General features: G+C 59.4%; 1 protein-coding gene across 3 annotated transcripts in view; it reads left to right on the forward strand.

Moving 5' to 3' along the window:
• The window catches only part of SCUBE1 (signal peptide, CUB domain and EGF like domain containing 1), a 143142-nt gene extending 131390 nt beyond the window's left edge, over nt 1–11752 (forward strand). For all 3 annotated transcript variants that reach the window (XM_045363498.3, XM_045363499.3, XM_045363501.3), the window contains 7 exons: nt 1131–1292; nt 2814–2981; nt 4300–4461; nt 5133–5330; nt 7139–7291; nt 7747–7826; nt 11460–11752. In XM_045363498.3, the coding sequence (XP_045219433.2) occupies nt 1131–1292; nt 2814–2981; nt 4300–4461; nt 5133–5330; nt 7139–7291; nt 7747–7826; nt 11460–11612 (1076 nt within the window). In that variant the 3' untranslated portion in view covers nt 11613–11752. The remainder of the gene's footprint in view (nt 1–1130; nt 1293–2813; nt 2982–4299; nt 4462–5132; nt 5331–7138; nt 7292–7746; nt 7827–11459) is intronic.
• The last annotated feature ends 2444 nt before the right edge of the window (nt 11753–14196 follow it).

A 14196-nucleotide genomic window follows, 5' to 3' on the forward strand; every position in this document is an offset into this window, starting at 1 on the left:
CTAGGCCCTCTCATTGGACAGAACTGGAAAGCATAGGTGTGTATACAGGTGCGCACATTAGACATGGGAATCTTTGGCTGGGGGGTTCTAAAACCGTGAGTTCATGCCCGTGCCTCCCGTTCCACACCTCAGGGTCCTTTCTAACCTCACTCCCGTTTCCGCATTTGTAAGCATCTTCTCCAGCGCTGAGAAACTCGGCTCCCTTTCTCCTTAATTTACTGATTTACTCAGTTTCCTTTCTTACTCATCAGTTAACATATTTGTTCAGTGTAGCCAACCATACTGCACCATCTTCAGCCCATCATCTCCTCACTGCGCCCCTCCCACCTCCCCCGCCAGGCCCTTCTGCCCTTGCCTATTTCAGCCCCAGTCCCTCCGCACTGCCCCTAACTCCTCCACTCAGGAAGGACAGGGGAGCTTTGGGGTGAAAGGACTGTAGCATGTCCAAGTGGCGACATCCAGGAGGCAGTTTGCTAAAGCTGGAGGGCAGGGTGTGGAGCAGAGAGAGGACAGAGGTATGGGGGAAGTGGGGACCACAGGCTTTTATAAGCAGGTGGAGGCCGGGCGCGGTGGCTCACGCCTGTAATCCTAGCGCTTTGGGAGGCCGAGGCGGGCGGATCACAAGGTCAGGAGATCGAGACCACGGTGAAACCCCGTCTCTACTAAAAATACAAAAAATTAGCCGGGCACGGTTGTGGGCGCCTGTAGTCCCAGCTACTCGGGAGGCTGAGGCAGGAGAATGGCGTGAACCCGGGAGGCGGAGCTTGCAGTGAGCCGAGATCGCGCCACTGCACTCCAGCCTGGGCGACAGAGCGAGACTCCGTCTCAAAAAAAATAAAATAAAATAAAATAAAAAAATAAAAAATATATAAGCAGGTGGAGATGGAGGGGTCCACAGAGGACTCTGAGGTGCAGCAGCCAGAGGGCCCAGGCTTCATGGCCCTCACAGATGGCTGCCCCTTGGGTCCTGCCCCAGGCTCTTCTGGGATAGGTCTGGGGCCCCTCTGTGTCCTTGGGGCCCCAGGGAACAAGGACTGTGCCTATCAGGAGAGCCTGGGCTTGAGCACACAGGAGACGCCCCCGGCCTCCCCACCTCTGCCTCCAGCAGCCTCTCCACTTTGCCTCTGCAGTTGCCTGTGGGCCTGGCACCCACTTCGGCGGTGAGCTCGGCCAGTGTGTGCCATGTATGCCAGGGACATACCAGGACACAGAAGGCCAGCTCAGTTGCACACCGTGCCCCAGCAGTGACGGGGTTGGTCTGGCTGGTGCCCGCAACGTGTCGGAATGTGGAGGCAAGTGTGGGCCTACCCTAGAAGGAGAGGTGGGGGTGGGGGGTGGGCAGGGGCTCCTCCTGTCTCTGATGAGGCTCCTCCTGTCGAAGGCCCAGGTGCCTGGTGTGGCCAGAGAGCGTGGTATTTTCTAAAGTTCTTTGTCCTTTCCAAAGCCCTTCACGATGTCTGTGCAGTCATCACTTACAAAGTGCATGGCAGATCCCAAAGCGTCAGCAGTCTTGGAGTGCACTACAGTACTGAGCACCGCTCTGCACTCAGTGTGTTTCAGAATTGTATCATGCACTTTGGAAAGGACTTCACGGTGTGCAAACACTTTAGCATCCACAGATCAACTTACGGTTCTAAGGGAGGTACATAAGTGCCTTAGGAGGGACCAGACAGCTTACATGTTACGGAACGTTCCATTGTGACTGGAACACTTTGCAGAGTGTGTCTTATACTCGAGCAAGAACTTTGCTCTACACAAAGAACTTTGTGATGTGCCCACAGATGGTTTAGAAAGCCCTTGTTCAATTTCCCAAATACAATTCGGTTTGCAAAGAGCTTTTGCTTTTACCTCCCTCTCCCGACTTAATTCCATCTGTGAAGCCAGCTCAGGCTCCCCACGAGCCTTTCTTCCCAGACCACTGTGAGTTTCACCCAAGAGAATCCACGGGGAAGGTTCTCAGCACCCTGAGAAGCACGGTGCCTGTGAGGGTGGGGGAGTGGGGTCCCAGGATACCGGAGACCTCCAGCTTTCTCCAGGTCACAGAAGGGCTCAGTAGCCCAGCCCTGAGTCCGTGCAGGCTGCCGGCTGCTCTCTGGCCCACTGCCCGCTCCAGGAATGTGGTCTTCACCCCTGGGGGAGTGGCCACTGGTAGGCGATTCCGTGTTTGGGTAGAAGCTGAGAATCCCAGGGTCTGGGCTGAGAGGACGCTAAACCTGCCCCTCACTCAGTGCCAGAATGCGCTCTGCATCCTGAGTCTGCTGGAATGCTAGAACATTCTTTATGTGGAGCTGAAATTGGCTTTCCTGTGGTTCCCTCCCTTTGTCCCGGGGTGCTCTTGAGTACCTCAGAAACCCTCCCCAGACCCGCCTCCCTCTGCTCTGGTCTGGCCCTGTTGGTAGACCAGGCAGCATCACCCCGAAGCTGAGCAGGTGCCCCTTCTGTGAAGACCCCAGTGCAGCCTGCCCCCCAGGGAGAGCCCCTCTGAAACACATGACCTCCCGCTCCACCCGTGGGTCCCCTTCCCAGCTCAGCAGCAAGATCTTGCTCTTCAGCCCCCAGGCCTTCTTGCTGGTGGGAGAAGGAAAGCCAGCTTGACCAAGGCTGCACATGAACCGCTGGCAACATCCGGACCAGGGCCCAGCCTCCTGCATCCAGGCTGCTGCGTCCTCCCCACCCCGTCCCCACCCCAGGCCTCGGGTGCCTGGTACCTTTTCCAGGGCCAGGCAAGGGCCAAGAGCAGGGCCTGAGACCACCCACAGCCTCGGCCCTGCGGCGCCCTCCTGCCCACCTGAGCCATGACCTCTGACTTCCAGGCCAGTGTTCTCCAGGCTTCTTCTCGGCTGATGGCTTCAAGCCCTGCCAGGCCTGCCTCGTGGGCACGTACCAGCCTGAGCCCGGGCGCACCAGCTGCTTCCCCTGCGGAGGGGGTTTGCTCACCAAACACGAAGGCACCACCTCCTTCCAGGACTGCGAGGCTAAAGGTGAGCATGTCCCCCCACCACGCCCGCCCACCCCAGGAGGCAGGGCTGCGCTGCTCAGGGAGGCTTCCCCGAACCCCTCTCATCTCCACGTGGCAAACCTCCCAGCTCAGAAGAGCAGCCTGGAGCTGTCAGGCGTGGGCGTGGGTGACCCACGGTGCCCTGCATTAGGACAGGGACGTCTTACAGCTGAGAGCTTTCTGAGCTCCAGGGGGAGCAGCAGCTCCTCAGAGCACTGGGGAGGGCTCTGGGGACAGGAGGGCTTGAGCAGCATCTAGAAGGGAGGTTGGGAGGGTCAGGAGGGGGCAGGAGTGTGGGGGCAGGAGTGTGGGGGCATGAGCGGGATCAGGGTATCACCTCAACTGCTGTCTGTTCAGGGCACCTGGTCCCACCCAGGTCTGCATCCCGTCTTCCCTCACTCACCAACTCCCCCAAGTCCTCCCCATTCTCAGCTGCTGACCCTGCTTCCCCACCGTGCTCCCTCTCAGTGTCTGTCTGTCTGTCTAGGCAGCCTGGCCCTCAGCTCCCTGGAGCCAGCCACATCACCAGATACTCCCCTGCACATACAAACTGCTCTGAATTTGCCCATTTAAAAAAAGAATTGAAGCCAGGTGCGGTGGCTCACGCCTATAATCCCAACACTTTGGGAGGCCAAAGCAGGTGGATCACCTGAGGTCAGAAGTTTGAGGCCAGCCTGGCCAACATGGCGAAACCCCATCTCTACTAAAAAAAAAAAAAAAAATACAAAAAAATGAGCCGAGCGTGGTGATGTGCACCTATAATCCCAGCTACTCGGGAGACTGGGAGGGGAGGATCGATGGAACCCGGGAGGCGGAGCTTGCAGTGAGCCAAGATGGCGCTACTGCACTCCAGCTTGGGTGACAGAGCAAGGCTCCATCTCAAAAAAAAAAAAAAAAAGAATTGCCCACCTCTAGCCCCCCACCCCGCCACCCTCAGACTCTGGCCGCCTGTCTCTCCTGCCCCAGCAACCTTGCAGAAAGAGGGTTTGGCCTCGCTGGCTCCACTTCCCCTCCTTTGTCTCCCCTGAATGCCTCTGGTCACATCCTCACCCCCACTCTCCCTGAAAATTGCTCCCATCAAGGTGGCCTGTGTGGTCCCTGTTTTGCTGGAGCGAACATCACATCAACCTGCCATGTGACCCCCACGCCAAGGGCTCTTCCCGGCCGTGGCGGAGCGAGGGTGGTGGGAGGTCATGGCGCGGTGGGGAAGAGCCTTGAACTCTGTGCCAAGACAGACCTCGAGGGCATGGGAGGTCCTGCACCCCTCCACACCCACCACACTGCCTTGTGTCCCCCGGCAGTGCACTGCTCCCCCGGCCACCACTACAACACCACCACCCACCGCTGCATCCGCTGCCCCGTCGGCACCTACCAGCCTGAGTTTGGCCAGAACCACTGCATCACCTGTCCGGGCAACACCAGCACAGACTTCGATGGCTCTACCAACGTCACACACTGCAAAAGTGGGTGCTGCTGCTCCGTGGCAGGAAGCTGGGAACGCAGGAGGGGCTGGGCAGGTTGTGGGGGCGGGAGGAGACCTGATCTCACACGAGGACACTGGACTTCTCCCGTTCCGTCACATCTGCTCTTGGGTGCCCTGCAGCCGTCTGGAGGCCTATGGCACCAAAGGGGCAGCCCTGGCTTGGCCCACTCTACAGAGCCCACAATGGTGCCCATCGTTCATCAGTTCCCACTGCTCACCCGACACAGCCTGAGCCTCTGCCCCGGGCCAGGTCCTGCTCTAGTTTCTGGGTCTGCTGGGGGAGCTGACAGACTACAGGGGCACTGACGGGGCTGCTAGAGAGCACAGGGCTCCAGGCCCTCTCAGTGCCCCTGACAAGGCCCAGCCACAGAGAAATAGGGTGGGCCTGCAGGCATGGCAGCCCAGTAAGAAGAAGCCCCCAGGTTGGGCCCCGGGTAACCACAGGTGTGAACAGGGGACCTGCCCTCCTGCTCTGGGGGTAGCCCAGGCAGGGTCCCCAAGGAAGATGGGCTCAGGGTCCGAGGGCTGGTGTGGGAGGGGACAAGAGCACCTTCCAGCCCTGCGCTAGGCCTCCCGGGTGGTTAGAGGCCTGGCCGGCCAGGGCCCCGCCGAGCAGAGCCTGATGAGGCCCTTGGGCCACTGTGCCCACAGACCAGCACTGTGGCGGCGAGCTTGGTGACTACACCGGGTACATCGAGTCCCCCAACTACCCTGGTGACTACCCAGCCAACGCCGAGTGCGTCTGGCACATCGCGCCTCCGCCGAAGCGCAGGATCCTCATCGTGGTCCCGGAGATCTTCCTGCCCATCGAGGACGAGTGCGGCGACGTTCTGGTCATGAGGAAGAGCGGTACGTGGCGGGTGGAGGGGACCAGAGGCAGCCGCAGCCCCGTTTGCACTCCCGTCTCGCTGCGGTTCCACCAGGCGGGATCGCTGCCTTCACAGGGCAGAGAGCAGGGCCCTGGGGCTCAGGGCTCAGGGGACCAGCCCCTCAGAGTCCACCTGGGAGGCAGGGTTGAAACCCACTTGGGTCTAAGAGCTGGCTTCACAGAGTTCTATGGAAAGATCCGGAGAGCTTAGGGTATCCTGAGAGTGGATGCTGGGACATGGTCAGGCCTGGTCTCAACTCCGGCCACAAGCCCGGCCCTCATCCCAGTGGCAGGACCAGCCGCAGGGCCCCTTCCTACCGCTGTCTGCCACACAGCTCAGGGCGAGACCTCAGACTCCAGCTCCACAGGTCTCCTCCTGCCTGCTGAGGTTTGGGGGACCACACGGCGGTCCCATGCACCACACAAGATACCAGCTCAGACAGCCCTCCTCGCCCCTCTGGGAGCCCTGGACTCCTGGCTCATCCTCCCCTGTCAGGGCTCCTCCTGAGACTTCAGGGAGTGAAGGATGGAATGGCATGAGGACTGGTTAGTCCTCAGCAGTGGGTGTGACCGTGTGTGTGCCCAGCTGGCCACAGCAGCAGGAATGCCTGGGAGGCCCCTGAGCGCCCCCCAGCGCCAGCCAAATCCCTGCAGCGTCCCTGGCCAGGGGACCTCGCTGCTGTCGGGCTTTGGGTGCCCACGGGAGCGAGCTCCAAGTCTGAGTGTTAGGGAAGGAAGACAGGAACCCAGACACCCACCAACACTGGCCAGAGAAGATCTCTGGGTACACAGCGACCACAGAGACTGGCCAGAGGAGGGGGTGGGGAGGGGCCTGAGGGCTGAGCTGCATTATCCTGGGCAGGAGTTACTCAGCACAGCTAATGAGTAGACAAATGTCAGCAAGGCTGACACAGCTGACCAGCCAAAAGCCGCAGTGTGCAGATGGGCAAGGGACCGGCCCGGGACCACCTTCCCCGCCCATTCCCCTCACCCGCTCCCCTGCCCCCAGCACCAATCCTTCTGTCTCCCACCACAAGGCTGAGCTCAAGTGAAGCCCAGCCTCTCCCCGATGAGGGGCTCTTTGGGAAGGCTCCCAGGGAGCCGGGAGGCCTTGCCGAGCAGCCGTTAAGTGAGGAGAGGCTGGGCAGGGCTGGGGTGCTCCCCTTGTCACCGCGTCTGAGAAAAGGATGGTTTGCAGAGTTTGGGAAGATTCACCTGCCGGTCACATGCTGTGCCCACGCTGCCGCACTCGGCTCCTGATTTCCTCCTCGGGAGATCAGCGCTCAGTGGGCCTTGCTGGTGCATTTGTTCTTGGGGAGAAGGGACTTCCCAAGTCTGTGCCTCTGGTTCCAGCTGTCAGTGCCAGTTCATCTCCCATGCCCTCCCCCAGCTTCCACTCCCACCCTGGCCTTGCGCCAAGTGCAGGCCTGAGCCCTGTCATGGGGGAGCAGTTAGCTGGAGGGAGACAGAGACCCACCAATGGAGGGGCTGTGATAAGGGGTTCACCAGAGCAGAGCAGGATCTTGGGAGGGGAGGGAGGGCGCAGTCAGGGAGGCTTCCTGGAAGAGGGGACACAGAGATGGGTCTCAGAAAGACACGTAGGAACCAGGGTTGAGGGTAGGGAAGGGCCTCGGAGGCAGAGGGAACAAGCACGAAGATGAAGCTGTTGTGTTTGGGGTACCAGGCGTTCGGTGCAGGTGCTGGGTGGAGGACTGGATGGGAGGCAAGCGGCCTAGGGCAGGAGGAGCTGCCTACCTGGGGCAGCTCAGCAATGGTGCTTCACCTGCAGCCTCGCCCACGTCCATCACCACCTACGAGACCTGCCAGACCTACGAGAGGCCCATTGCCTTCACCTCCCGCTCCCGGAAGCTCTGGATCCAGTTCAAATCCAATGAAGGCAACAGCCGCAAAGGCTTCCAAGTGCCCTATGTCACCTATGATGGTAAGACCCAACTGTGTTCATGGCCCACTGTGCACGGCTCAGGCAGGGCCCTGGGGACAGAGATGAGTCGCACGTCCCCACCCTCAGGGAGCTGCGACCTGGCAGGTACAGACCCGGAAGCAGAACGAACCCTGTCAGGGGCCAGAGTCAGACAGGCCGAGGGTGGTACCGGGTGGTACAGGCAAGGCAGCAGTGAGTGGCATCTGCAGGCTTCAGCCAAGATGCTGCCCAAGCAGGGTTTTGAGGGCTAAATAGGGGGTTCTTAGCGAAACCCTGAGGAGGACAATACAGGTGGAGGGAGCCCCAGGTTCAAAGCCAAAGGCAGAGCTGCGGCCAGCCATAGCCCGGAGCCCGTGGCTGGAGCAGGGGAGGGAGGGCAGAGGCTGGAGGTGAAGGGGGAGCATGTGGGTCTCAAGCCCCTCGCCTTCCTCTCCCCTTGCTGACCCACGGCCCAGAGGACTACCAGCAACTCATAGAGGACATCGTGCGCGATGGGCGCCTGTACGCCTCGGAGAACCACCAGGAAATTTTGAAAGTGAGTGAGTTTATTGGAAGGGAATCCACGTAACCCTGGGATGGGGCCTGTGATGAGCCAGGACCGCCCCTGCGTCAGCCCTGGCCCCTGGAGGAGCAAGGGAGGGTGGGTGGTGATGGGAGAGGAGCAGGAGGCGTGGGGGTCCCAGAGCCCTAATGGTGGGGACTGGGTCCTGCATGTCTATCCCTCCAGACCAGGAGGCCTGAGGGAAGCTGTTTGGTGGGGATGTGGGGACCAGGACCTGGTGATGTGGCCTCGGGCACGTTCCTCACCAGCTCTCAGCCTCACTCTCCTCATCTGTAGAATGAGGGTATTCTGGGGGGTGTCTCAGAATCAGTGGGATCTACCCAGTGCCCCTGTCACTTGGAGGCCCCCTGCCACTGGGACTGGGTTCCCTCCTCTTCCTGCTTCCAGCCTGGAGAGGCAGGGCCACCTGGTGTGTCACATGGTGGGTACTGGCCGGAGGCCCAGGGACCCAGGACTCACCCCGCTCAGCCCTGAGCAGCAGCACCATCAGCCCAGGAGCCCAGGGGTGTGGAGGACGAGGGCAGAGCTGGAGCGCTCCCGCTGTTGCCTCCTCTGAGGAAAGGATGCTTTGCAGAGTTCGGGAAGATTCACTTGAGTCTCCCCCTAGTCTGCCAGTCGCGTGCTGCCGCCCTCGGCTCCTGATTTCCTCCTCAAGCCGTTTGGGCAGAAACCAGGGACACGTCCTGGGTTCTCTCCCCGCATCCCTGTTCCCCCAGCTCTGCCCTGGGAGCATCGCTCCCAAACTGAAAGTGTCCTGATGCTGCTTTGGGGACATAAACCCCAGCCAGGGAGCCGCCCTCCTCCACAGCAGCTCCCAGCTCCTCACACTCACCAGGGCCCCTCGGCCCATCCTTCCTTCCCCAACCTCTTTCCCCAGCAAACGTCCCCCCAGCCTTCCGCCCTCAGCTGGGACATCCTGTCGTCCTCTGGGCAGCCTGCCCGGACCCCCTGACCTGGGTACACCCTCTGCAGCCCTTGGGCCGCACGCGCCCCTCCTTCCTGGCAGCCACCGGCACTCACTTTAGCTTTGTTCTGTGAATATTTAGTCCCCGCCCCCCTTGCGGGGGAGGAGCTGCCAGGGTTCATGGTCAACGCTGCCTCCAGCGCCGGCCCCGCGCCAGCACAGAGGAGGGCAGGAGTGTCTGTCTCCAGGGTGTGGCTTCAGGGCACGCGTGTGTGGGGTGTGTGGGGAGTGTGCTGTGTGGTGTGTTCATGGAGGCATGTGTGCTGAGTTTGGAGGTGTTCAGTGTGTGTGGTGACTGGTGTGTGTGTAGGGGTGTGTGGTGGGTTTGAGTGTGGGGTGTGAGTGGGTGTGTGTAGTGTGTATGTAGGGGTGTGTGTTGAGTGGGTGTGTGGTGGGGAGGGTGTAGTGAGTGGGGGTGTGGTGGGCGTGTGGTGTGTATGGGGGTGTGTGTGGTGAATGGAGGTGGGGGTGTGTTTGGTGAGTGGGGGTGTGTGGTGAGTGGGGTGTGTGGGGGTGTGTGTGTGGTGAATAGAGGTGTGTGGGGGAGTGTGATGAGGGGGGTGTGGGGGGTGTGTTGTGTGTAGGGGTGTGTGGTGAGTGGGCGTATGGTGTGTATATAGGGGTGTGTGTGGTGAGGGGGGTGGTGGGCGTGTGGTGTGTATGGGGGTGTGTGTGGTGAATGGAGATGGGGGTGTGTTTGGTGAGTGGGAGTGTGTGGGGGGTGTGTGTGGTGAATAGAGGTGTGGGGGGTGTGGTGTGTGTAGGGATGTGTGGTGAGTGGGTGTATGGTGTGTATATAGGGGTGTATGTGGTGAGGGCGGTGGTGGGTGTGTGGTGTGTGGGGGTGTGTGTGTGGTGAATAGAGGTGTGTGGGGGAGTGTGATGAGGGGGGTGTGGGGGGTGTGGTGTGTGTAGGGGTGTGTGGTGAGTGGGTGTATGGTGTGTATATAGGGGTGTATGTGGTGAGGGTGGTGGTGGGTGTGTGGTGTGTGGGGGTGTGTGTGTGGTGAATAGAGGTGTGTGTGTGTGGTGAATAGAGGTGTGGGGGGTGTGGTGTGTGTAGGGGTGTGTGGTGAGTGGGTGTACGGTTTGTACATAGGGGTGTGTGTGGTGAGGGGGTGTGGTGGGTGTGTGGTCTGTGTAGGGGTGAGTGTATGGGGAGTGGGGGTGTGTGATGTGTGTAGGGGTGAGTGTGTAGTGAGTGGGTGTATGGTATGGGGTGTGGTGGATGTGTACGTAGAGATGAGTGTGTGCCAGGACAGGTCCACCCTAGATACAGCAGATGCAGCCAGAGTCAATAGGACGAGGAGCCCTCACGCCCCAACAGGTGGTGGTCACCATTTGCTGAGCACCTTCCCTGGGCCAGGCTCTGGGGACTCTGTCAGGAACCAGACCTACGCCAGGCCTCACCTCTGCTCCATAGTTTCTGCCCAGGGTGGCAGCCAGTGCCCCACTAGAGAGACGAGAGCCTGGGGCTCAGAGAGGGCAGGGACTGCATGTGCCCTCCAGAGACTGCTCCGGAGGACAGCCCCCGTTTGCTGCCTAGATCCCCACAGCAAACGTGTACGGAGCACCGCTGAGGACAGGCTCTCTGCTCACGCCAGTGCAGACCGTTTTCCTCACAGCCCCAAGAAGCAGCATATTCTGTGCAGGGAAGAATGAAATTCAGAACAGCAAAGCCACGTCCCTGAGGTCCAGCGCGCCAGCTAGCAGGCCCGAAGTGATGATTTGGGATCTGCCGGCTGCAAAGCCTGTGCTCTTGGCTGAGTGTTCTCTGTTTGCAGATGTTGGTTGTGTTGTGTTGTTTTACAGTGGAACCCTTTGTTAGTAAAATCTTTTTTGTTATTTGTTTTGGGACAGTCTAGCTCTGTCATCCAGCATGGAGTGCAGTGGCGTACTCTCGGCTCACTGCAACCTCTGCCTCCCGGTTTTAAGCAGTTCTCATGCCTCAGCCTCCCAAGTAGCTGGGATGACAGGCGTGCACCACCACACCCAGCTAATTTTGTATTTTTAGTAGAGATGGGGTTTCGCCATGTTGATCAGGCCGGTCTCGAACTCCTGACCTCGTGATCTGCCCGCCTCAGCCTCCCAAAGTGCTAGGATTACAGGTGTGAGCCACTACACCTGGCCTTTAGTAAAATCTTATTGGAATCCCAAGAGTTAATGCCAAGGATCTATTTAAAAACCAGTTACGGGCCAGGCGCGGTGGCTCATGCCTGTGATCCCAGCACTTTGGGAGGCCGAGGTGGGTGCATCACCTGAGGTCAGGAGTCTGAGACCAACCTGGCCAACACGGTGAAACCCTGTCTCTACTGAAAAGACAAAAATTAGCCAGGCGTGGTGGCACATGCCTGTAATCCCAGCTACCCGGGCAACTGAGGCAGAAGAATCACTTGAGCTCAGGAGGCAGAGGTACAGTAACCCAAGATCGCGCCACTGCACCCCAGCCTGGGTGACAGAGCAAGACTCTGTCTCAAAAAAAAATTTTAAAAAAAACCAATTATACTATTAAAACCAAAAGGTCTGTGGGGTCCTGAAACCCACGAGCCAGCCCAACTCTCTCCCCTCCCCCAGCCTGGCAACACCCCACAGACCCTACAGGCCCCAAGCCTCCCCCACCTCCCACCCACCCTATCTTACAGGACAAGAAGCTGATCAAGGCCCTCTTTGACGTGCTGGCCCATCCCCAGAACTACTTCAAGTACACAGCCCAGGAGTCCAAGGAGATGTTCCCACGGTCCTTCATCAAACTGCTGCGCTCCAAAGTATCTCGGTTCCTGCGGCCCTACAAATAACCGGGGGGAGCGGCCCTGCCTGGGGGTGACCTGGTCCACGGAGGGCGCACCTGCCCTCCACAGTGGGAGCTGCATGGGCCACCTCGTCGCCTTGGGAACCCCATGGCACTGCTCTTCAGGGAAGCCAACCAGCCCATGGAGACCGAGCCCAGGCACCCTTCGGACCCGCTGCCCCTGTGGGAGCACCCTGCTTCAGGAAGCCTCCCTCCCTCCCTCCGCCTCCCTTCCCCAGGACACCAACAGCGCCCTCTCCTGAGCCCTGGCGGACGGACTGCAGGTAGCAGGATTGCAGGACCTCCGCCTGGCTTGGCATTTCAGGAGAGAAGGGAAGTAGGGCCTATGCTCTGGGAGGCGTGGTCATCCGAGACAGGAGGCCAGGGCAGAGAGGAGGGGACAAAGGTGCTGTCTCGGGGAGGTCGATGAGCCTGTGCTAGCATCCACAGGCCCCACGCTCTGCCAACTCCTCCAGCCACAGGCAAGGCCATGGCTCCGGGCTGTTACGCTCTAGGAGTTCTGTGATGGGATGGAACAGAGCTGCTGGGGAGGAGACTGGAGGTTTCTGCGTTCCTTCAACAGAACATTTAATGAAGTACTCTCTCTATATATAAAAATATAAATATAAATATATATATATATATATATACACACTTCTATTTGTGGGTACTTTAGGAAAACGCTCTTTGGTCACTGTAAATACGAATTGTGACCCCATCCCTTCCCGCATGAGCCCAGTGAGTCCTAGCAGCTCTCAGCCTCCCTGAACGATTCAACAGCTCCTCCCAACATCTGCCCTTCTGTTTCTGTGAGGCCGGCAGCCCTTGGGGCTAGGGAGAGCACAGCTTGCCTTGGACTTGCTTCCGAACACAAATTCTTCAAGAACTAGCTCAGATGCTCTGCTGGAGTGCTGACCTCACCCGTCCCCTTGCCAGCATCATCACTGCCCTTGGACAAGACTCAGTGGAAGATACTTCCCCTTGGACCTGTTCCTAGGAGGTGGAGGGGCCCCGCAATAAACTGCAGAAGGGGCCTTGGCTCTGACCCTGTGGCAGTGACCTTGGGGTCCGTACTATGCCCAGGTGTCAGCAGGAAACAAGCCCTTGCTCACAGGAGCACAGGCTGTGCCACCACAAGGAGACTCAGAGCGGCCAGTGAGGGAAGGGGAGAGAGAGGAGCTGGCTGTCAGAGGCCTGGCTCCCAGCGCAGCCTCCTCTTGCTACACCATGCCGCCCCCACTTAGAGGGAAACCTCTTTCCTTTCCCGTAAAGGAAAGAGGTTGAATTGACTCAGAGTTCCACATGGCTGGGGAGGCCTCCGGAAACTTACAGTCATGGCGGAGGGTGAAGGGGAAGCAAGCACCTTCTTCACAAGGTGGCAGGAGAGAGAAGCAAGCAGGGAAATGCCGAGGGAAGGAGAGTCTGGACTATGACGGAGTGCATGTGTCCCACCCAGCCGGGAGGCCAGCGCTGGGGATGCCGCCAGCAGAACTCCGCGCCGAGGTCCAGGAGGCCGTGCCTGCTCTTCATCTGCCTGTGCGCTGCGGGACCTGCGTGGGAAATGGTCTGTAGGTTTCAGGTTAACAAATACTGAAAATCCCAAGGGACCTGGGAGACTCTTAAAATGAACTCCATTCTTCGGCTTGAAGTTGCCTCTAGGGTTCCTCCTGGTCACCCCCGGGCCCAGCCTGGCTGGCAAGACATGAACACGGTTTAAGAGGCTGTGGCACACTGAGGACTGCACAGATGGAGGCAGGCAAGCGAGGTCCCCGGGGGTTCAGGGCTTGGTGACGAGGTAGGCCGGTCATCACATATTCTACAGCCCAAAAGAGGGCTTGGAGCTCAGGATTACGCTGTCACGTGTGCCCACAGCAGCGGGGTCCCCGGCCTGGCTCCTGCTGCCATCAGCTGCCTTCTCTGCTGAAGTCCGACTCAAGGTGGAAAGAGAGTGGAGCCTCTGCACTTGGTGGGTAGGTCAGTGTCAACTAACAAGCCCTGCCAGGGGCCACTGCCCCTCCTCTGGCTACAGTCCACGCAGCCCAGCCCTGGTTTCCGGAAAGAGGCCTCCCTCCCTCCCTTTGTGGAGCCATCAGTCATCCCCAAGATGAGAGGCGAGCGTCCTCCTCGGTGAGCCTGCAGCAGCAGCTCCTGAGGGGGTGCCGGGATGGGTGTCACCTCTTCATGAGTGTTCTCCAGAGAAACAGAACCCAGAGGATACAGACGTAGAGCTGTGAGGGCCTGCATTATGGGAATTAGCTCACGGATTCTGGAGGCCAAGAAGTCCCACGATCTGCTGTCTGCGAGTGGGAGACCAGAAGAAGCGACACCGTCACTCAGTCTGAGTCCAAAGCCCAAGAAGCCGGGGGCCACCCTGTGAGTCCCAGCATCCAAAGCCCCGAGAACGAGGAAGACGGATGTCCCAGTTCCAAAAGGGAGGGTTCTCCCTTCTTCCCCCTTCTGTTCCACTGGGGCCCTCAACAGATTGGATGGAGTGGATGTCTTCACTCAGTCTGCCGGTTCCCATCCTAACCTCTTCTGGAAACACCCTCACATGTTTTCCCAGCTAGCTGGGTATCCTCCACCCAACCAAG

The sequence above is a fragment of the Macaca fascicularis genome, chromosome 10 (genome assembly GCF_037993035.2).
Source record: "Macaca fascicularis isolate 582-1 chromosome 10, T2T-MFA8v1.1".
In the NCBI taxonomy this organism is placed as follows: domain Eukaryota; kingdom Metazoa; phylum Chordata; class Mammalia; order Primates; family Cercopithecidae; genus Macaca; species Macaca fascicularis.